The sequence below is a fragment of the Callospermophilus lateralis genome, chromosome 5 (assembly GCF_048772815.1).
Source record: "Callospermophilus lateralis isolate mCalLat2 chromosome 5, mCalLat2.hap1, whole genome shotgun sequence".
NCBI classification, from domain to species: domain Eukaryota; kingdom Metazoa; phylum Chordata; class Mammalia; order Rodentia; family Sciuridae; genus Callospermophilus; species Callospermophilus lateralis.
The window spans coordinates 31,376,551-31,400,719 of record NC_135309.1 but is presented as its reverse complement, the minus strand read 5'-3'; the positions used below and the strand labels follow the sequence as shown (position 1 = coordinate 31,400,719).

The 24,169-nt window shown below is 41.0% G+C and overlaps 1 protein-coding gene across 4 annotated transcripts in view; it reads left to right on the top strand.

The window, feature by feature from the left end:
- Gria1 (glutamate ionotropic receptor AMPA type subunit 1) overlaps window positions 1-24,169 on the top strand; it is a 299,442-nt gene that overhangs the window by 1,621 nt on the left and 273,652 nt on the right. For all 4 annotated transcript variants that reach the window (XM_076855743.1, XM_076855742.1, XM_076855741.1 and 1 more), the window contains exon 2: window positions 1,456-1,593. In XM_076855743.1, the coding sequence (XP_076711858.1) occupies window positions 1,456-1,593 (138 nt within the window). The remainder of the gene's footprint in view (window positions 1-1,455; window positions 1,594-24,169) is intronic.

The window sequence follows — 24,169 nt, the reverse complement described above, 5'->3', positions numbered from 1 at the left end:
GGGTGGAGCCTCAGGATCCAGAATGGTTGGTTGTTTTTACTCTTTAAAATGGGGGCATAGGTACATGTGGAATCCACTCGCTCTTATCTGTAGCCCTGTTTGTGTTTGTACTTATATATTGCCTATACTCTGCTGATTATAACTGCTTGTCTAGAGACATTTGGTCTGGCTTTCTCAGGGTGTTTGTGTACATCACCATGGGTGTAAATGCATGAAGATGATTTGTGTATGTGTGCATGTTGTTTGCTCATGTAGCTCTGCAGATTTTTCATCATTTAGCCCCAACTGGCTTGTTGAGCTTCTGAAAGCATTGTTCCTGTTTTCAAACAAAAGGTAGCAATGCTAAAATTGTATAACAAATACTAGAAGCACAGCCATCAGGCCGTACTTGACTCTACTTGTACGATCTCCAACAAAAACACTGCAATTCGTTTTTTAAAAAAAAATTTAAAACAAACACATATTCACTATGTAAGAAGTTAGAGGTGCATGACATTAGGACCGTGATTCCTATCGGATCTGAGATAAACTTCTCTGTAAACATTCATTATAGTTCAGTCTCTAGAAATGGCTGATTTTAATTCACACACACAAAAATGTAATTTAATTCATTTACATGCTCACAGTAAATACAAAGGTAAGTCCTGTACTCTTTTGTTTCTTGAGACAGGAGCTGTGACAGGCCCCTTGACTGTGCTTTTTTTACTGGAATAGAATGTTCATACCTCTTGACATTCTTAAGACCCCACATCCTTGAAGCATAAGGGTGTACCATGCAAACACCCAGTGGTAATCCCTTATGTAACAAGTCATTCTTAGGTAGCTGGGAACATGAGTAATGGAAAAAACAAAACACTACTTGCAGAAATCAAGAGTTTTCAGAGAAAATAGATGATAAATCTCAGAGGCAATAGAATAGTTAAACTGCATGCAGGTCTTGACAGGCCAAAGATCAATAGTGTCAAAGCAAATAGTTCTAATGTTAGAGAAGCCCACAAGGTCCCAGTCCTGGTTTGGAGTCACTTTGTAACACTTATTAACCCCGGCATCCAGTAAGATCTGTGATCAGAGACAGGGCCCATGCAAGACAAGTTAGGCTCAGATGGGATTTGTGTGTAGTAGGGGAACATAGGCCTCATGGGCAGTTTGCACAAGGGAAGAAGAGAAGTGCCACGGGTCTCCTGTGTTCTCTTTAACCTTAGCTGAGCTGAAGGGTGAGCAATCAGATCTTTGAGCAGAATGATAGATGTTGGGGATCATGTCACATAACGGCTCATCTGTAGAAGTTTAAGCCTCAGCATCCATTTGGGTCTGTTTGGACTCTCATTCCTACCTCTAAAAAACTATAACTAATGAGATTGGCAGGGGAGAAGAGGGCTTATGTGGGGGTGGGCTGTTGAGGAACTAAAATCTGTCTCTAGCCTAGAAACCATGTTGCATTTTCTTTCCTCCCAGGGGGATTATTTCCAAACCAGCAGTCACAAGAACATGCCGCTTTTAGATTTGCTTTGTCGCAACTCACAGAGCCCCCAAAACTGCTCCCCCAGATTGATATTGTGAACATCAGCGACAGCTTTGAGATGACCTATAGATGTAAGTAATTGCTTCTATTTCTGAGATTTCTTTCTGCGCCACACCAATGAAAGGAGGGCCTGTGGGTAGGTGATGGTGGTGCCAAGATGACTTGGGTTGTCATTTGTCTTCATAAGAGAAAGCCCTCCAAGAAAAATTTCCAGAGCCTTTTAAGTGATTCCAGCAGTTGGTATTTTAGATCCTGCTATGCTTCATGAAATGGGTTTGCTTTTTCACTGTCAGCTAACTTTAAATGCCAGCCCGAGGAGTACTTGGGTTGACTGCATATCCCATACCTTGCTGAGGTTTTCTGGTTCAGCTGTGAGAGTTTCACACGTAGGAAACTTCTGAGAGATGAAGAATTAAAGCTTCTGACTTTAGAAGAAACTGTTCAGAATACTTAAGCCATGTCCTGTCCACAAGTTGAAAAGAGAAAAGTGTCTCTACAGCTCCCTAAGAAAAGGTAGATGGTTTCCTATTTTCAGAAGCGACCAGTAATTATGAAAACTTGTTTCCTTATTTACAAAATGGCTTGAAGTGATTGATTGCTTATAACATAGTTTGTAGACATAAAAAAAAAGAATCTGAAAAATTTACACAGTTTGTATGACAAGCTTTGAACATCAAAGAGAACAGAGGTGGTCTCAAGGAGAAGGGGTAGATATATTGTTGATCTCTGAACTGAATGTTATAAAATGTGGGCGACAAGCATCATTCTGAGTTTTTCTGACAACTAGGACCAAAAAGGAAACCTGGGTGGTTGGTTACATGATTGCCACTTTATGTCAGAGGAAAGTACAAAAATTAATCAGTAAAGACACTTTCTCTCTAGGGATTAAGATCAAATAGGAATTTATGGCAGGAAAGGGCGAAGAGAATGGGCAAGAACAATTTGGATTCCAAAACTGGATCCAATTGGCAACCATAGACTTTGTGAGTCACTATTGGCTTGGAGACGTCTGCTGAGCTGGAGACGGTGGAAGGCATGAACCATCTTTCATGCCCTTCTCTTATTCCCACACGGTGGGTTCTCAGTGAGTTGAATAGTCTTGGAAGCCTCAAAATGAGAATCCAGAATTCTCCCTATCCCCTAAGAGCACTCCTATGATAATGATGATATGAATTCCAAGAATTATATAAATATAATATGTAAATTAAATAAATATATATAAATATAATCTGATATAAATACCAGGTTTCATTACTGAGAACTTACTGTACATCAAGAGCAATGATAAGTTCTTTATGGATATTTAGAGTATTACCATTTGTTAAGCATTGCTACAGCCCATGTAAAGTACTAATTGCTTTTTTGTGAGTTAGTTCATTTAATCTTCACAGAAGCCTTGCAGAGAACTCTATATTATCTTTCTTTTAGAAATGAGGAAACTGAGGCAGCAACAAGTTATATAACTTACCCAAGGTCACTCGGGAAGAAAACGGTGGTCTCATGACCCCCAAGGTCTATATCCCTAAGCTCTGTGATAAATATGTTGGTCCTTATGGTAACTTAATCATCTATAGTGCAATTACCCAAGAAGTAAAAAGGAATTTTCAGGATCTTGTAAGTCAGTGGCCTGATAAAGCATCTGAGGAGAAACACATAGAGTACTTAAAACTGTAGCTATGATTTTGCATAGGAGCACCATTGAATTAACAAAATAGCAACTCTCCATTTTAGTAATGCTAAAACTAAAAATCTCTTCTACTGGGCTACTCCATGCTCCAAAAGCAAAGCCGGAGTTTAATTGTTTAATTGGTAGAGTAATACAGAGTAGGTATTTAGCTCTCAGATAACCATCACTTTCTTTTCTTATGACTTGCAATAGGGTTTCTGAAGAAAGGATGTAGGTGTGGGCATCAAAGTATCTATAAACTACTGTGGATTATGGATAATCTTTTGCATGCATATGCCAGTGTTAAGATATTTCCTGGGGAGAAGCATTACAGTTTTTGTCATATTCTGTAGTTTTTATCGTAGTCTCAAAGGGGTTCATTTCTCAGGAAGGAGTGCTTTCTTAGAGACTCACCAATCTATGGCTGCTATGTGCATTCATTCATGCTGCTGAGAATTGTCTACAGCAGAGCGTGGTGGAAAGAGAGGTCAGCTGCTTTCTTGGTGTCAAGATGTTGACTGGCAGGACAAGATAATAAAAGACAAAAATAGGAGAAAATGTTCTAAGACAAAAGGCGGTTGTTTTTATACTGTTATCTTCACAACCTAAGACTTGATCTCTAATAGAATTGTTGGCTGTTTACCAGGGTGGCAAAAATATGGTACAGGCAATGTTGTACATTATGGCCAGTGGATCTGGAGGGGATAGCTCTGGGTCCTTGAAATGGTACTTGCCGTATGTATGTTTGTGTACAGGTCTCCATGCCTTTCAGCCTTATTCATTGGCTATTCTTTAAGTGTTTCATAAAGCTGTGAACTGAGGTGGAGGTTGGAAATGAAAAGATGATAAAATGCTTTACTTAAGAAAGTAGCTCATACTCCACTGGAGGACCCTGGTGTGGAGATGGTCTGAGAAGGAATAATGATATTTTGTTTATAGAACTTTAGTTTCTTCTTTTTCATTCCAAGATCAGAGGAAGTACTGGGCAATTTGGGTGGAAACAGTGGCATTGTAATTCCTGGCCTGACCGAAAGAGTCTTTATTAATTTTCATGTAAGGCTAGGGGACTCTTTGGGGCATATTCACCATGGTCCATTGGTCTGGGAAAACTCTACATCTGTCTCAATTTGAATGCAATAAAAAAACATCAAAGGGAATAGAGTGGTTTGGGGCAGAATAAGTTAATTAGTCACGCACGGAAAACCAAGAAAACTATCTTATTCCTATTTAATTTTGTGTACTTTTTTTGAAATATGGATTAGCAGTTACCTTAAATTAAGTGTTCCAGCTGTTCTTACCTCCAAATGATCAAATATTATTTTTTATAGTTTTTGCTGACATCTGATTTTTTTTTCTGTGCATTTTGCTATTCATTATCCCTCCACCAGAGGGTAGAGAAGGGAAGGGAGAAGAAGTGTAATAGGAACTATTCTTATTAGATGTGTTAACAACAAGGCATTAAAAAAGAAGGTGGTGAATATAGGTAGCAGATCAGAGGATTTGCAAGAGGAGAATTACTAATAGCACTGGCCCAGGGGAGAGCTGGGAATCGCCTTTGCATTTACTCTTTCTTGCTCTCCTTGTCTGCCTCCATGAACAGGAAGGCAGACCTTCTTTCAGCAACCCAAATGACTTGAGCTCTCCTCTCAGCACACTCCCAAGCCTACAAAGGCAGGTTGGGGGAGGCTGTCTCTAGAACAGTACACGTTCAGCCTAAGAAGTGCCTTTGAGATACGTTTAATGAATGAATGAATGAAATAATGATGGAATACTGATTATAGGTCTGAGATGCATTATTGCAACTCAATTCTTACCTTTCCATACACTCCACTATTTATTCATTTGTTTAGCAAGTACATGCTCAATGTCCAATCACTGTGCCTTGGAATACAAGGGCCCACAAAGCCTACCCAGCCTCTTTCCTGGTAAAGCCTACAGTTTAGTCCTCAAACTTCTGCATACGTGAAATTCATTCAGGGAACTTGTTTCAAGCAGGACTGAGGAGCAGACTCTCTATTTCCTGGATCAGAAAATTTAAGAGTAGGTCATGGAAGGATTCTGTAATAGTTAGTATGAACATTACACTTGAAAGAACTCTTTTTATCTAAAAAATTCTTCCATTTCTTTAGTAAGCATTTTTGAGCCTTTAGCCAAACCAAGATATCACATTAAGTGCCAGAAAGGCAGACAAAACTTCCCTGCCCTGGAGGACCTTATCCCTAGTGAGACAGGCTGTCCTGTAAAGAGAAAATGAAAACGCAATGTTTTAAGTGCTAGGTAGGGCTGCAACTTGTTGGAGATACTTGAAGGCAGGGGCTTGCCCTTCCTGGAGTGGTGGTTGAGCTGAATGGTAAACAGAAGTTTTCCAGAAGGATAAGTGAGAGGGCAGGAAAAGGGAAGAGGCAAGTGTTTTCCATCAGAGAGGATGCCTTACCTGGCTTCGGTTTTCCGCTGCGACCTCCAGTGGCATTCCATGGCGGACTTCGCATTTGACATTTGTCAAATGCTGCAGAGGAGGTCACCAGATGGCCTCCCCACAAGTCATTTCTAGTGTAGATGTGCACTTTGCAGGCTCACTATGCAAGAATGATGGAATTTCACATCAAAACTTGGACATCTTGCCTTCCTTAAAATTGGTAGGGTCAAATCAGGGAGGGTCACGTCCCTGATCACAGTGGACCTCCTTTTATTGTATACCTTCTTGGAAAGCTCAGGGACTTTCTGAGGCCAGCCTCAGAAACTTAGCGAGACCCTCAAGATGCATTGCTCATCTTTTCCAGAGTTACAAACTAACAGCCTTAATTTGCTTGACCTGGACAATATTTTTCAACATTTAGCATAAAAATCTAGATTTCTGACTTCTTTGAAAAAAAAAAAAATTAGGGCATTAAGCAATCCTGGGCCCACATTCCTGCTCAACTTCTGTTGTCTAGAGCTGGGGAAGTTCCATTCTCTTTAAATATCAAGCAAATACGTTCAAGTTCACCAAAATTCTCACTACTCTCTGTTGAACATGTGACCATTGTTAACCCAAATTATATTGCTTGTCCAGCCTTCTAAATAAGCCAATTTGCTCACCCCTGATTTATATCCTTTATGTTCTGATATTTTATTATCTCATTCTAATATCTATTATTCACCTTGTAACAAACAGTAAAGGACACAACATGCTCCTGCTATCAAAAAAAAAAAAAAACATTAGTCTGAATACAGTAATGAAGAGAATAGTGTGGCCAGCGGGGGGACAAATGAAGAGCATTTTGACAACCTACTATGTGCCGCACACCTCACAGATGTTATCTTATTCAAGTTTTATGACAATCTCACAAGTTTATTACCCCAATTTTAGAGATGATGCAACAGAGACCAAGAGAGATGATTTCTTCCTATTAGGCAACAAATAAGAACCCAAGTTAGTACAAGAATCCAGTATGGGGGATTTCAGAACTCAGTGAGCTTTCTCCCTTTGAAAATTTATAGCTCTGTGGACCCCCAAATTGGAAGAGCCAGCAGGAGAATCACCTCAGTGGCATTTTGTTCGGGGTTCAATGTGACATCCGGGGCAGAAACCATTGGCTGTGGATTGTGGAGACTTCTTGGGGGGAAGCTGGGTCTTGAGCAAGCATGGAAAACAGAGTGGATTTGAGTGGTAACGTGAGAAGATGGTGTTTTGAGTGGGTCAAGTCACAAGATTCTTCCTCCCGTCTCCTCAACCACTGCTGCATGGGCTTGTATTTCTGAGCTGAAGGATTTGGGGTTTGCCTTCTTCATCCACACCCTGCTCCTGGTTCCTGGTTCCATGGCAGATGTCTCCAGCTCCCTGATTGATGTCACATTCTGATTTGGGCTCATGTGTCCTCCCTTCAAGACACACACACACGACATGTGTCCGTGGTTGACTCTCTGTTCTTATAATACTGATGATCATCAGCTTTTTGGTACCGAAAAGCACTTGTAAACATTTCTTCCTCTGGCTAGGTTAGACACCTGGGCTGGGAGGAGGGAGATTGCTGCTGTCCTTCTCAGAGGCTCGGCACAGATAGTCACATCAGACATTTGTAATAGGGACAAGATTTTTTTTTTTTTTATTATTCGTTCATTCAAAGCAGGTTTGTGATTAGAGAATCCTTTCCCTCTGAATCTACACAGGACTTCATACTGCTTTTCACCAAAGCATTCTAAACAGCTGCTACAACTCTGAGCTATCGGTCAGAGCTGACGCAAGAGATGAAATCCATTTGCTGCTACAAGGCACTGCATTAGGAACTGAGGAAAATAAAATGTATTAGGCATTGATTCTCCCCTTAAGGGGTTCTGGTTTTTATAGAGGAAGTGGGCATCAGCATTAAAACTATGACACAGGACAGATATCATCTCTCTCTCTCTCTCTCTCTCTCTCACACACACACACACACACACACACACACACACACCATATTCAGAGGAGGGAAAGAAAACTTCTGGTTCTAAGAATCTAGGTTTCATCAAACAAGGACTTGGAGTTGAAATTGGAAAGGCAGGCAAAATGCAGATGGGATATGTGTATATTATACCATGTTTTATGCAGTAGAAAGTACACTCAATTGGAATTTGAAGACATGGATTCAATGTGGGATTACCTTATTGAATTATTCAGGTGTGCCCTTGGAGAAATACTACCTCCATGCTTACTTATAATGTGAAGTTCATGATCTCTGAGAATCCTTCTAGACCCATATTTCTATGTTGAGAGCACAAGGAATGCTTCAGGGAGGGAAACTCTCTAGTTTTTGGTGTGGAGGAGGGTCCCTAAGCCAACTAAGAATCTAAGAAAAACTGCACCATTCCCACCCCCTTACCAAGTTGAATAGGCCCTTCTCATTTTTTTTTAACACTAATATGAGCATTAAGCGTACTCTAGGCTCCAGGTTCATTCATTCAATGTCCAACAAATATTTATAGACTATTTAACTATTGTGAATCAAAACAGAAAGCAGTCCTGCACTAATGGATTAGCTGCTAATAAGGGAGGCAGACATGCATCAGATGATGACACAAATAACAGGATCATCATAGGTTATGATAAAGGATCTAAAAGAAAATAAGGAACTAAAAGCATATTACAAAGGAGCCGGTCTTGGGCAGGGGTAGCAGGTGTTTCATCTGAGAACTTGAGTTTCTGGTGATGTAGTGCAGGGAACAGGAGGAGAATTCTAGGCCTGCTCTGGATAGAGGCCTATGTGGGAACTGGGGCAAAGTGTGGGGCTGGAAAAGATGCCAAGGTCTGCCACTGGCTATGGATTTTGAGCTGTGGGAAACCCACTGAAGCATTTTATGTGGAAAAGGGCCTGGTTTAGACTTCTGTTTTCTCACCAGGAAACAGATGTTTGGGGGGCCCTCTGCCACACTCATGTTGCCTGGAGACTTTGGTTCATGTAGCAATGGCCTTCCATCCATTACTCCTGTCACTAGTCTGGGATGGAATCTGGTGGAGGGGCAGAGGTCGAAGACAGATAATAAGGGAAAGGGAAGCTCATGGTGGAATATGTGTGAGCTGCCTTCATACATGGCTCTGAGTGGGCGTTTGTGGAGATCAGAGGCTGACCCAGCGAAGCGCCTGGAATTCCAATAAACCTGAGTCCTGATGGGGTCCTACCATATGACTCTGAGACTCAAATTCCCATTGCTCTTTCCTCCACTCACACCTGCAAGCTGGTCCTCGCATGTTCCCTTTTGAAATGCTGACCGTCGGGTACCAGCCTTCTCCTCCACAGAGCCTGCCTTCTATTCTCATATTCATACTCTCCTGTACCTCTGTACCTTCCCCCTTAGCAAATGTCACACTTAGTCCTAGGTTTGGGTCACCTGATCTTTCTTATCTGTCAGCTAGACTAAGCAACTTGAGGTCAGTGACCTGGTTTTCTTCAACTTCCTATTGTAGTCTTCACCAAAGGACAGTATCCAGTGGTGCTTGTGGTGCTAATGAATGGCGCATGTTACATAACAGCAGCGGCAGTCATGAGAATAAGCCCGGATTATGACTGTGTATGGTGATGCTTTGATATTATGAGTTTTGAAATTTCCAGCAGGTTTTGTTGTAAATTTTTATGGATGGTTATCATTGTATAACCCGGAAAGTGATGAGGGTGAAAACCAGGTATAAGTCAAATGGAAAACTCATTTCAGCTCCTTTATGGACTATTGACATGAAGGGTCCTAAATAAGGTACAAGGGCCCATTTTCTAAATAAAGGATTTCTGGTCCAACGTCTGGTTCTGCCATTGATGCATGAGCTTCATATGACTCAGGCTCGTTGATTCTCCTTTTTTGAATCTTAGTTTCTTTCAAAAGAGGGTAATAATAAGTATCAACCATACCTCATTTTGGTGAAGATATTGTTTCAAATCAACTTTCCACTCAATGAAACGCCATGAAATGCTTCCTTGTTCATTGACTGCCTGTACCCCTCCTCCTCTGGCATCATACATGCTGTTTGTGCCACCTGGCCCACTGAAGCAGCTTGTGGTGCTACCTGCTGACTCTGGTCAAGGTGTTCAGGGCACTGAGGTAACTGGAAATCTCTCTCCATGCCCTGCTGCTCTTGTGACAGCGGTGAGTCCCACCTGGTGCCCAGACAACACAGGGCAGCCCGAGGAGGTCTCAGAGGATGTGGCAACACTGGAGTGAGTGGCAACACTGCATGTGAGTGAGGCAGGTGGAGCCCAGTGAAATTGTCACACAATGATTAGGCCTGTTCCTAGGACATTCTTTATGTCCCAAAGGATGGATATGACTTTTTAAAAATCGTGATTATTTTGTGTACCAAAGTATTAGTTTATTATAGAACACAGACATTGAACAAAATAAAACTTATATAATTATAATACCAAATATAAATTCCCCATCTTTTCTTCTGAATATATCAACTTAAAATTTAATAGATTTATTTACCGTTTTATTACATAATCTTTACTTCATATAACATTTATGTTACTTTTACTATTACACATTTATTTTTAATGGCTTCCTAAAAGCCCATTGTACATCTGTACCCTAATCTACTTAAGCCATTTCCATTTATTGGATGTCTAATTTATTTCCAATTTTCTTCTTAAAAATAATGCTTTGATGATTACCCTAAAATTTTTAATTATTTGTATGTTTTTTTTCTGATTTTATGAGCATTTCAGACCACTAGAGAAATTTCCAGTTAGATTTAACAGAATAATTAGTGTATGTAAGCTAGAAGATAACTTGTTCAGTGCCAGCTCAGACAATAATTTGCTGTATGACCTTGAGAAGTCTTTGTGTCCAGTTAGTTTGCAGATGTATAATATGGGGTGATAATACCAGATTCTCAGGGTTTTAGAACAAGCAAATGCCATTACTTTTATGAAAAAGCTTTGAAAAATCAGAAGTGCAAGGCAAATGCAGGGTAACATAATTAGCCAGGCTTCTTATCTATTAACATAAATGCACCATAAGTACAATGTGACTAATTAATCTTTAGTGTTTTCCTATGAGAGTGGTCATTATCTATGAATGAATCTATTTTGTAGATGGGAAAAATTGAAATCTTAAAGCTAAGTTTATCCCAGGTCCAAATATGTAGCAACCCTAAATCTGAAAACATTTCTTTTTATTTATGATTCACTCTACATGAATGGATTATATATGTGGGCCATAGAGTGCCTTTGGCTTAAGAGATCATTGGTTATAGGGACAAAGGGCCAACCTTATTTGGATAGGGAGCAGTTAGGACTTTTTGGTGGCAAGTAATAGAAACCAGATTAATTAGGTAGTTTAGGTTAGATTAGTTAGCTGTAACTAAACCTGATTAGTTAAATAGTGTTAAGTACAGCTGGATTCAAGGACGTGAAGGATATTGTCATGACTGACGCACGTCATTTAGATTTTTAAGCTCTGTTTTTTCCAAGTTGGCTTTATTTTCATGCTCCTGTGTGTCACACAGGAGAGCCCGGCACATACAGCCTTTACCTGCCCAGCTCAAAGTACAGTAGAGCATGAACTTTTCCTTCCCACCAATTCCACAGAAGCCCCAGAGCTGATGTCCTTGAATAAAACCAGGACACATGCCCATTTCTGAATGTGACACAGTAGCTAGTATATTGTAGACTTTGAGTTGGCCTGCACTTCCTCAAATGATCATTCTTAGATTGCAGCATGCTGAAAAGGACCAAATGATTGTTGATTTAAATCCCCCCAAACTGTGTGGATATCAGGGTAGAATCGTTTCCTAAAGGAAATGATAATGTTGTCACCCAAAGAATGGAGGCTGCACACTCAGTGGGCAAAATAGTGCAGATGTCTCCTCACCACACATCTTTAGAAGGGAAATTGAGAGAGGCTGAGGCTAAACCAATGCAGACAAAGGTCAACAGGCTAAAACCAGAAGAGTCACCAGAAAGAGAAACCCATACAGGGGATTCTGGTGGGTGAGGCCAGAGGAGAGGTCAAGGCAGGAAAAAGCTTTGAAATTCAGGCCAATGAATTTCTCAAAGCTGTGAGGAGTCTTTGAGAATCCCTGATACTCTCCCCCAATGACCACCATATTTCCTGCTGAACTCGCTCAAGCTACTGTGCACAAACTCTTTAACAGTCCCAGTGGGAATCTTGGCTGCAAATCTGATAAGCCCACACCACCAGATGGTAGAGACTTCTAATTGGTTTCATCCTGTCTAGTTTTTGGCAGGAATGAAACCTTCCCTATGCTTGAAGGGTGGGGACAGGGAGAGCCAGGACCAAATGAAGGAGTCTTTAACCTCTGTTAAACAGGCCAAGATCTTAAGCTGGTCCCTATCCAAGGTCAACAGGGTGGCACGGTTCTTTCACTTTATGTTATGGATTTACGATGGACTGAAATTTCAAAACTAACACTGATGAGACACAAGGCTGTAATGGCTGGAAAAGGATTTAGCTAAAAAGGTCAACTCATCCAGAGGAGGACATTCATTTAGTCAATCATTGATATTTATGGAGTATTGTAGTAGATCAGATTATTATTTGGCAATTCCTCATCTCACTCCCTTCAGCTCCTTCAGAAGAGTATACCCCCCTGATTCATTAATTTTGTTTCATTATATGATTTGCTTTGGCAACTTTGATATTAATAGACATATTTCAAGCCAAGGCCCTGGAAAGAACATGTCTGAGAGAACTTGCTGGTCCCAGGAAGAAGGCAAATATAAACCGAAGAAGTGTTCCAATAAATCCAAAGACTAAAGTCTCCAGCAGAGCTGTCCCAGCTAGCCTGTAGACCTATGAGCATCACAGTAAATGCTCATTGTTATACATCACCAAATTTGGGGTTGTTTTGTTTTGTGGCAATCGCTGACCATTATAAGCAACCACTGTGTGTTTAACACATCACTAGTCACAGAAGAAACACTGGTAAATGATAGTCATATTCTAGTTAGGGAGACAGGTAATAAATACTTTTACAAATACAAAAATAAAGGATTATTACTAGGCTCAGAAAGAAAATAGAATGCAGTGATATAGTCACTATGGTAGAGAAAGATAACCTGCTGTCTGTCAGATGGTCAAAACAAATTTCTCCAAGGAGATGAATTTTAAACTTAGACAAAAGTCAGGCAACAGTAAATAAACTCCATCAGGGAAGTTAGAAACTTGCCTCATGGGCAAGTTGAATTGAAAATCTTAATCTAGGCAGGGGAGAGTGAGGTACCTTGGAATAATCCCCTACAAACTAAGTCTGTCAATTGTCTTAGGGAAGACACTGGCTTCTGTCTACTTTGTTCCACAGGGAAGTCAAGGGCTAACAAAGATGTACTTTCTGCTGAGGCTAGATGGCCAAAGGGCAAGGACACAAGTGAGCATGGCAGGCAGAGGGTAAGCTTTCCTCGGGTCTTGGTAACAGAGAGGTGATGGAATTTTCTTGTCCTGCTCCTAAAGAGTCAAGAATTGCTGCTTATGAGGCTAGTAGGAGATGAGCATATGCGTGTACGTTATATATATATATATATATATATATATATATATATATATATATATATATATATATTTTCATTCTTTCGCTGGGGAGGAGAAGAAACTAGAAGGCTTCTAGATCCCTTTCCAAGTGTGCGATTATAAAAAGGATTCTGAGATGTAAATTACGTGTGAAGGAATGTTAAATCGAAGAACTTCATCTAAGCTGTGTGCCAAACTCCATTAGTTAATTGAAGTGGTTAATTAGGGGAGAGTCTCTTTGAGCCAACGGGAGGAGCTCCAGCATCCCTACTTACCTGGTAAAGGCCATGGAGGTATTACAGCCTCAAGCGAGGACAGAAAACACCTACTATAATCCCTCCGTCTAGTCTTCACTTCAGACCTTGAAAAGCTGGAGTGAAGGAATGGGAAGCTCTTCAGGGTCCATGTGCACTCTAGAAAAATCGGGAACACTGTCTAACTGAAAATGCACTATTGGCTTCCTTTCTTTACTCCAAGATCATTCTAAACCTTAAAATATGGTTTCTATTTTGTCTATTCTAACAGACCAGGTTCTCAGCGGCAAATTCCGCTGTCTTCCACTTGTTTCATGTCGCCTGAGGTCTATAGGAGTCGGCACACCCCTCCCCAAGAACCCTTAGTTTTGCAAGGCTGTGTCTCCAAAACCCCACCAAGGGGGTTTCTCTGTCTTTTTGTTCCTTTTTTTTTCTCCCCAGTGTCTACCCCTTCCCCCAAGATTCTGGCCTTTACATTTGGAGCTCAATATATCAAGAACAGAACTTAGCATCTGTGCTGACAGCTCATTGCTCTTGCCTCACTTTATTTCTGTTGAATCATCCAGGCTCAAAACAGAAGTGTCTTCCTTGATTCCGTAGGTCCTGTCCTCATCTCCACCTGGGTATGTGAGATATGCTGGTCTCGCCACTACTCTGACTTTTGAATTTGTTCCCATTTTTTCCTTCTTTGTCCACAGGATGATGGCTTTAGGTCTCTGACCAGTCTCTCCACACTGTAATCAACAAACCTCACAGCTGGCAGAGTGATTCTTTGAAGAATCTTTCTAGTCTTTCTAGTCTTGAACATCCCCTGTCTCAAAAAAAAAAATATATATATATATATATAAATATAATTTATATAAATTTATATATATATATAAATATATATAAAATATATATATATATATATATATATATATATATATATATATATATATATATATATATATCATATGTGTGGCTCCCCAATTTGTTGGAGGTTCAAAATCAGTCCAGAATGCGAGTTTCTCTATAACATTCTCTCAATCCACCTGCTTCTTGAGACTTGGCTAACACCTTACAGCCAACCAGGCAGCCCAGTGCTGCCCCTTCTCTCTCTGCTTTGCTGTTCTCACATCACTGCTCCCACCTGGCAGAACCCTCACCTCCAAATGTTAATGCTTCATCCACATGTTCAGTCATGTTTAGGTGGGTCCCACATGATAGTGTTTTATAGATGAGAATCAAGAAGCAGCACCTACAAAAAGAACTATTCTTCCCATGGAGGATCACAGGGGTACAAGAGGCTAAGCCTTTTGCAAGTATATTTAAATCTGCTGCTTATGTCATGTCCTGTAATATTCTACTGGTTCAAGCAAAGCATATGGCTAAGCTCCTAGAGCAGGAAAATATACACTGCCTTCTGAGAGGAATGGCAGAGTTACCTTGCAAAGGGAGTGGTTGTGCAGTTCTGTAAGGATAATCCAATGTACCACAGAGGGGACCCAGCGAAACCAGATGAGAGGTTCCTACAACGGTCTAGATGACAGATGATGGGACTTGGACAATATCTTGGATTCTCAAATGTTCCCTTTGTCTTGTGAAGCTACTTCTTATTCCTTCGGTTATGGCTGATTCCTTTTTCCTTTATCTTATTAGCTTTCCCTTTGTGTACTCTTTTTATTGGCCCTTTGGATTTTCTACTTTCTGTACTTGAGACAATGTCCTATCTACTGTTGAGACCCTCAGCCCTTGGAGGGTGGAAGAATAAGATAATATGCATTTGTGGTTCATTTACCAAGGGCAGATGCTCAGTACATTATCTCCAGGGTAGTATAATGGCCAAGAGTCAGGACTTACACACTTTCCTGATTTGGGATCCTGGTGGATCTTTATAATTGACTTAATCTCTCAGAGCCCTGGTTTGTCAGTCATAATACACACCTCTTAGAGTTGTGTGGATTGAAGAAGATAAAGATGGAAAGTACTTAGCATAAGACCTGTTGTAAACAAAGTACCCAATAAATGGGAACTATTATGGTTTGTTCAATGTAATTGTTTATGATGGCATGCTTCTTTGGAATTGCCCTCTAGAGTCTTCATCTAAATATCCAACGTTCTTGTTGAAATGAGGGGCATGGAGAATAAAAATGCTCTGGATGGGATTTCGTAATTGAGTTAGGAAATATCTAGCTCTAAATCCTCTTTGATCTGAAAATGACGGCAATAACAAAACCCCAAAATAGAGCCACTTTGCTACTTGTTTCCTTTTGCCATCTGCCAGGATAGATCTCTTTAGTTCTCCAGGTCTTGCTTAGAGTCAGCTGCCTTAAAATAATAACATAAAATAAAATTTAAATTTGGCCCAGTACTTATTTGGAGATGACAAGGCAATATACTTTAGCTAAATATATAGCGAGTGGCTGCGGGAGTGAAATATAGGACAGTGTTGACTAAAGTGTTTGAGGAATGAACTGCTCTCAGAAAGTGAATTTTAGGACAAAAGGATTAATCAGAACCTGACTTTCATAAAATATTTGTAATTGAGGCAGCTTCTGAAGTGCACTCCTTGGCTCTTCTAAGATGACCAGGTTGATTCTAGTTAATGTTGCCTTGATCATGAGTCTACTCTAGGCCAGGGGGCGCGTTGTGAACAGAGATTGTCCACAATTGTAGATGGGAATGGAAAGGAGGGGTGTGAACTCTTTTTTGGCTGTGAAAGTGGAGGAGAATTAACATAGAGAATTTAGAGAGCTTCACGAGGGTTTCAGGGAGCTCTGGGAGATTCATTTGGAAGAGTGAGCTGGCTTCGGACTACAGAAGGCTTTGAAAGCCAAGGAGAAGTATTTCTGAGACAGAATAGTAAAGTTTTAGGCTTATCTTCCAAAGTCCCTCTTTATACCCAATAAGGGGGTTTATTTAGCAATCACTAGAATAATCCTTGGCAAGAATAAAGTTATCTGACATCCAGTGACATGGAACATCCATGTGTCTATGAGCTAGACCCTAAGGGGCTTGGTTTTCAAGGATCTTAGGGATTCTCCAGTTGATGAGGTCTTCCCACTAGAACTCTGAGGATCTGAGGATGTTGATGATTAGGGCAGGTTGTAGCCTCCAAAATTTAGCCATGCTGGATTAAACAAAGTAGGAAGGGTGCTATTCTTTAGGATTTTGAGGAACTTTTAATATGCTAATGTGTCTTGTTAGTTTCTAAAAAGAGAGTAGAGAATATATTTTTTCAAATTCCATAGTCCCTCTTTCTGCTGAGTTGTCTATTAATATCTCCCAAGACTCAATGCCTAGTTTAATTCTATTATACATACAGTGAAACTAAGGCCCAGTGAGTATAGAGGGATTTGTTTGCAATCCCTTACTGGCCAGGTCATGGTTTTACCACAGGACTCTGACCACCAAGCAAGACCTCCTGCCCCTCTTCCAGGCTCCCTATCAAATTTTGGAGCGAGTCCTCCCAACAGTTTTAACCCACAACAAGGAATTGCCGATGATTTCAGAATGAACTGGCAGACGCAGGACCAACACTTGCCAAATTGGCACGGGCTGGTCTTGCTACTGTGTTTCCTTTCCTTGTCCTTATAAAGTCAGTTCTGGGTAACCTACCTTCCTACCCGGGGTTTCCAGACTCCACACTGCTAAAAAATAAAATAAAATAAAAGCCCCAATTCTGTTTCAAAAAGAGGTAGGTAGGTCGAAATAAATTATTTTAAATGTGACCCACAGAGTTAATAAATAAAATAAAAGAGCCAGGTTGCACCCAGGGCTTGAGGAGGAGATGCTGAGACACAGCAGGGAGAGTGACAAGATTAGGTGGGGAGACCCTGTTGTGACCCCGAGGCAGCACAATTCATATTGCCCAAGGTCTTTATCTGTGGCATCCTATGATTAGGATTCCCACAGATGTTATTAAGAAATTCAGAAAGTCAGCAATATGGAAAACATTTCTAGTGAGGCACAGGTGGAGTGGCTAAGAATGAAGGACAGTGAGTGTGAGTCTCCCCAGACTTCTAAACAGTCATCATGGAAAAGAATTGTACCTATTCTCTGTGGTGCAGGAAGCCAGCATAAGGGCCAGTGGGTGGCAGGCTGGGCTCCATGGATCTTGGGCTAACATGGCAGAGCCTGTTCTAATCCTACGGACCAGCTGGTGGTGGTGAGGGTTCCCTTTCTGTGGTTCTGGGCATCTCCTAGTCAGCATGGCTACTGGAAATCTGGTCCTTCTACAGTATTGGATTCCCACCCTTGCCTTGATAATCGGTGGCATGGCTTAATAGTCACCTGTTGGATTCAAACTTTCCCTCTCCATTCTGCCTGGACCAACAAAGATACCACCTAAATCCATGGACTGTGCATCAGTTGATGTGTGCCCCCCAAACTTTGTATGGTGAAGCCCTAATATCCAACGTGATGGTATTTAGAGAGGGAGAACCTTTGGAAGATGATTTGGTTTAGATGAGGTCATAAGGGTAGATCCTCATGATGAGATAATTATTGCCCTCATAAGACGCACCAGAGAGCTTTCTTTCTCTTTATCTCTGTACATGGGCATAGAGGAAAGTCCATGTGAACTCAGAAAGACGGCAGCCATCTGCAACTCAGGAAGAGAGAGAGTCCTTCCCTGCTGGCACCCTGGTATCTAACTCTCAGCCTCCTGAAATATAAGAAAATGATCTCCATTGTTTAAACTGTCCATTCTGAAGTATTTCGTTATGGCAGCTTATGCTGACTAAAACAATTGGCCATTAAGTTGTTTCCTCCATGATAAGTAAAACTACATCAGTGGTGGATAGGATGCAAACAGACGCTTAAGCAAAAGAGTGGAGGGGTATGCATTTGGGAACTCGAGGGAGTCCTATAGACCAGACCTCGCATTTTGACAGTTCTGCTGAGGGCTGGCCCCGTGCCCAGCCTCCTCCCACTTCTCTTCATCTCACTAGACCAAGAAAATATGCACATCTGTTATCCACAAATACTCTGAATTCCCCCGCCAACGCAGATCCCCGGGAAAACCTAACACAAGCAGAACAGGGGAGGAGATGCACAGGGCATTTGGCATTCTTCAGGAGGAGGGTTGACTTTTCTGATACCCTCTATCTTGGTCTCTTAATTTGTCCTGAGTCAGTGAGCCACAGCATGTCCCAGAGGAAAGATGGAAATAGGACAAACGGGCCTAAGCCTGGGTTCCAGCGCTGATTAGCCTGTGATCTTGGGCGACTCGCTGATCTTGTCTTTGTTTCCCTTTCCCTCTGTGACCCTGACAACTTTCACAGCCTCTGTTCCCCTGTGTATCCCTGTTGAACAGAGATCACAAAGAGTAGTGGTTATGAACCCAGTCTTTGGTGCCAAATAGCACATGAATTCTACATCTGCCACTTTCTCACCTTTGGGTAAAATTATGTAATATCTCCAAGTTTCAGTTTTTACAGCTATTATTATAGGGTCATTAGCAGCCCCTATCATGAATTGTCTTCACTTGTGTGAAATGAAAAATTGCTCGTGCAATGGCAAACATGGGTCTATTAGGCTCAGTGCACATAGTTCTGCTTTGCTATAACATTTCTCGCAGTCAAAGCAGCATGCTGCACCACACCTCCAGGCTCAGACCACACTGACCTAGGAAACTCCTACGCCTCTCTTCATCGCTTCATGATGCAAATGAGAATCCAGGGAACTCAGGAAACACCCTCTATTCTGGGAAGGTAGCGATTGCCACACTCACAAGGGAGCAACACTGTGTGACCTTCTGCAATGACTGTGCATCAGCAGCCTGATGTTGTGATGAGACTTTAATAAGACTATCTTTCCTTACCTGTACCCGTGGGTCATGTGCAAGAAATCATTGTTCTTACTTTTTTGAGGGGATGGGTGGGTACCAGGGATTGAACCCAGGGGTGCTAAACCATAAAGCCACATCCCCAGCTCTTTTTATTTTTTATTTTGAGACAGGGTCTCAATAAGTTGCTTAAAGTTGCTGAAGCTGGCTTTGCACTTGTGATCCTCCTACCACAGCCTTTCAAGCCCCTGGGATTATAGGCGTGGACCATCACGCTTGGCCAACTCTATAATCCATATTGACTTGATTCTTTTCTAAGGGGAAGATAAGATTCCTATTTCATCCCCTTCACCTAAGCATAGTCAATTTTTCCAGCACCATTTATTAAAGAGACTGTTGTTTCCCTATTGTGTCATTTCCCTGTTTTGACACCTTTGTGTAAAATCAGTTGACTACAGTTGTGTGGATTTATTTCTGGGCTCATATTTTTGTATCAGTTTTTATACCAGTGCCATGCCATTTTGATTGTTGTAGCTTTGTAATATTTTGAAACTAGATAGTGCTGATGATTCCAGCTTTGTTGTTGCTCAAGATTACCATGGCTATTTGAGGTCTTCTGTGTTTGCATACAAATGAGAGGATTGGGTTTTTTTTTATTCTTTTGGAGAATGATATTGGAATTTGAATATGGATTACATTTAACAGAGAAACAAATAGCCCTGTTTAAAAGTGGGCAAAGGAACTGAATAGACATTTCTAAAAAGAAACTAAGAAATGACCAATGTATATGTAAAAAAAAAATGTTTAACATCACTAATCATCAGAGATATGCAAATCAAAATCAAAACCATGACAAGATGTCACTGCACATCTGCTAGAGGTGACATCACTAGGAAAAAGAATAAGGATAACAAGTGTTGACAGAATGTGGAGAAAGAGAACTATTGTATACTGTTGATGGGAATATAAATTAATTCAATCATTTTGGAAAATAGTATGGAGGTTTCTCAAAAAAACTAAAAGTATAATTATCATATGATCCAGAATTTGAGTCCTCAATCCTCTCTTGCTGTGTGACCTGGGCTTAGATATTTGCCCTCTCTGGGGTGATCTGGAAAGCCCATCCACCTGAGAAAACACCTGAGAAATCCTCCTTCTGTGTGTATATCCAAAGGAATTAAAATCAGCATGTCAATAACCCACTTGAATCAAAGTGTGAAATATGATATATCAAGAACTATGTAATGTTTTGAACAACCAACAATAAAAAAAATATTAAAAAAAAGATAAAAAAAATCAGCATGTCAAAGAAATTTCTGCAGTCCACATTCATTGAATAATTATTCACAATAGCCAAGGTATGGAAACAATCTAAGTGCCTGTCAATAAATGGATTTTTTTAAAAAATGTGCTATATACAATGAAATACTATTTAGTATCGAATGAAGAATAAAATTCTGTCATTTCTGAAAACATAGATAAATCTAGAGGAAATTATGGTAAGTGAAATAAGCCAGTCACTGAGAGACAAGTATTGCATGATCTCACTTATACATGGAATCTAAAAATTGTCAACATTGTAGTATAAAGAAGAACGGTGGGAATCAGAGGTGGAAGTGCAGTGGGGATTGGCAAAGAAAGGGGGGACGTTGGTCCCAGTGTACAAAGACTCAAACAAGAGTAATAAGTGCTGCTGATCTGTTGCATACCAAGGTGAGAATAATCACAATATATTATGTTTCAAAACACTAGAAGAGTGGATTTTAAATGTTCTCACCTTGTACTGATAAGTATGTGGAAGAAGGATATGTTAATTAGCTGAATCTGCACTTTCCATAAAGTGTCATAATGTGTCCATGTATGAACTCATCATCCCATGCCCTATATTTAGTAATTGTCAAAAATAAAAAAAATGAGCTTTTATTTTTTAAAATACTCTCTTTCTTACTGAATCCCACATTTCCCCATGACTACAGTAAGTATCCTTTTTAACCAAGTTAGCATGACCTTTAGTGGACATTCAGAATATGAAGGATGGCTGATGGGTAGGTGAACAGGTGAATGAAGGGTCTAAGGTATAAATATACTAACCACATTCTTCAGCTTTTCACTAGTTTAATTGCTATTTGTGAACATCTACCTACCAGACCCTTGTTTGGCATCTTAGAATTAAAAAAAAAGAAAGAAAGAAAGAAAAGAAAAGCTCACTAGTTGTTCCATGTGCCAGTCACATGAATCTCACCTGATACTTGTTGAAAGAGGACATTGGAGGGACAGAAAGCAGTTGATCTAATGTTGCCAATGAGCAAAGGCCTAGAAAAATCCTGAAAGGTCGTGCAGCTTTCCACCAGTGTAAAAGGATCTGAATTTGAGTCCTCAGTCCTTTCTTGCTGTGTGACTTGGGCTTAGATATTTGCTGTCTCTGGGGTGATCTGGAGAGCCCATCCACCTGAGAAAACACAAAGACCTACAGCTTCCAGATCTCGCTTCACAAGGAGAAAAGTGTGCGCTCTTTGAACATGTCAAAGGACTTGGGCAGCACGGGGAAGGATTATGACAGGGTGGACAGGTCCTTCCTGAACTGGTGCATCCGTGTTCCTATGCCAATGGAGGGGAAGCAAAGAAAAAAAACTGGGACGGTGGGGTGGGGGGGCGGACAGAAACACAAAATCTGAACTTGATCTAAGAAAAATAATCTACTGATGGAAATATGCATAACCATATTTTGCCTAAAAAATTTTTTTAAAATAAAAACCTTAGCTTGGCCTTAATGGCTAGATCCTAGGGTGGATGATAAATGAAGAAAGTTGGGTAAGATGGAGAGGCCCAGAGTGAGAGGGAAGCAGGCTCTGGCCTCAGACCCCGCCATTCCTACGAGTACCAGGAGCCCGAACCAGCAGGACAGTCATATTCATTCTCTCTCTCTCTCTCTCTCTCTCTCTCTCTCTCTCTCTCTCTCCTTCTTTCTCCCTCCCTCCCTCTCATATTCAGCTGAATTTGTCTTCATTTCCCTGCCAACCTCTCGGATCCCCAGGGTGCCCACATGGTGTCCCCTGCTTGCTGACTGGCTGTTCTGCTAAAAAACCCCAGAAGCCTGATTTCCCCCTAGCTAGAGGCCAAGGGGCCAAGGGGACCTTTGAGCTTCTGGGACAGTAACCACCAGTGCTGGGCAGCTGGCCTTGGGAATCAGCACAGAGACCCTCAAGGAGCCTTGGAAAGACCGCTGGGCCCTAAGAAAGGAAGGCATGGGATTGGAGAAGGGACACAGATGGGATGTGAGCAGATGGGAAGCCAAGTGTCTGTGGCAGCTCTTTATCAAGACATCACAGCTGGAGATGCATTCATTAGATCCATAGAATCCTCCTCCATTCCTCTCCCCAACCCCCCACGTCCAAGTCTGTCAGTGCCAGCTCCAAAGTATGTTTTGATCCGAACACAGTTTTCTGTTTCCCCGGCTACCTCCTGGCCCAGGACACCACTGTCTTTTCCCACATCTCTGTGTTAAGCTTCTAACTTGCCCTCTTGACTCATGCCAGGCGGTGAAGCACCTGGGGCTGAGGTCACTTTTTCAGCATATTGAGCTGGACATGTCAGTCCCCTATTAAATTAAACACAAACTCTCTACGTTGGCCTCCGAGGCCCTCCATGAATCTGTCCCTCTCCAGCCTTGTCTCTTATCCCTTCCTCATGGAACTAGATTCCAGTCTTCTAAGTCTGCCTTCAGTTCCTTAAAGATGCCAAATTGCTTCCTGACTCAGGGCCTTTGCATTGGCCATTTCCTTTGTCCAGAATGCTCATAGATCTCATCACAGGTGGCTCTATCTCGTTATTCAGGTCTCACATGTTACTTCCTCAAAGAGACTTTCTCTGAACACTCTACTTCAAGTAAACCCCAAATTGCTTTCATTTCAAGATTCTTTTTATTTCCTTCATGACATTTTTCATGGTAACTTCTTTGCCTGCCTATGGTTGTATTATTTAGGGTCACTTTCACCCACTTATCATAAGCTCCATGAGAAGAAGGTGTGCTGCTTCTTGCTCACTGTATCCCCAGTATCTAGTCTGGGCCTGGCACAGACTAAGTGCTGAGTAAAACTTTATCAGCCAGGTGAATGAATAGCTGAGTGAATAAATGAAATCTTTTTGCACCTGTTAGTTAGTTCAACACTGAGGATATAGAAATTAACAAGACAGGGCCACTGCTCTGACGCTCTCCACAGTCTAATGAGAAACCCATGACCCATAGTGGACTCAAAGTTTGTCCTCCAACTCAGATCTCAGCTCAAACTCAGTGAGCATAGACTGCTTTCAGCTTCAGAAGTGAGGACGCCACAGTATGGCCTGAATAATAATAATAATGATAATAATAATAGCAATAACAGCAATATTCCAGTTACTCTGTCCCTAGGACCTGCCATGTGTGCAAACACTGTGAAGATGGCTGATCTGAGCCAGATGAATCCTTGACCCTATCAACCTTGAGAAACCATGATTCACCAGGCAAAGGGAAGAGCACCCTAGACAGAAAGCCATCACCAGATTCTCTCTTCCTAACACAACCAGCCAGTTGTTTGGTAATATTTCACATCAGACTTTATTGCATTGGGCAAGAGCTCATCCTAAAATAGTAATAAAAAGCCAGTTAAATTTTTACTGCCTTTTCAGGATGTTTCACTTCTTAATCTCTTATATTCTTCCATTATTTTTTCATTTTTCTCTCTTACTAATCTCTCCAGTTGTCCAAAGTAGTGTAGGACTAAAAGTAGTGTTCATCTGGTGAGTGAAGAGGTGTTTCTTCTGAGACCTCATGGTCTGTCAGGTTTATGATAATAATAGCTAATGTGAAGATGGACTAGGCCAGGCTATAAGCTATAAATGTCAGTACCAATTAATTTAATAAAACTTCTGGGTCCTAGGCTTTATACTCTCACCTAGTCTGCATTAGCAAAAACAAAAAAAAAAAAACAAAAAAAAAAACCACTATTTTC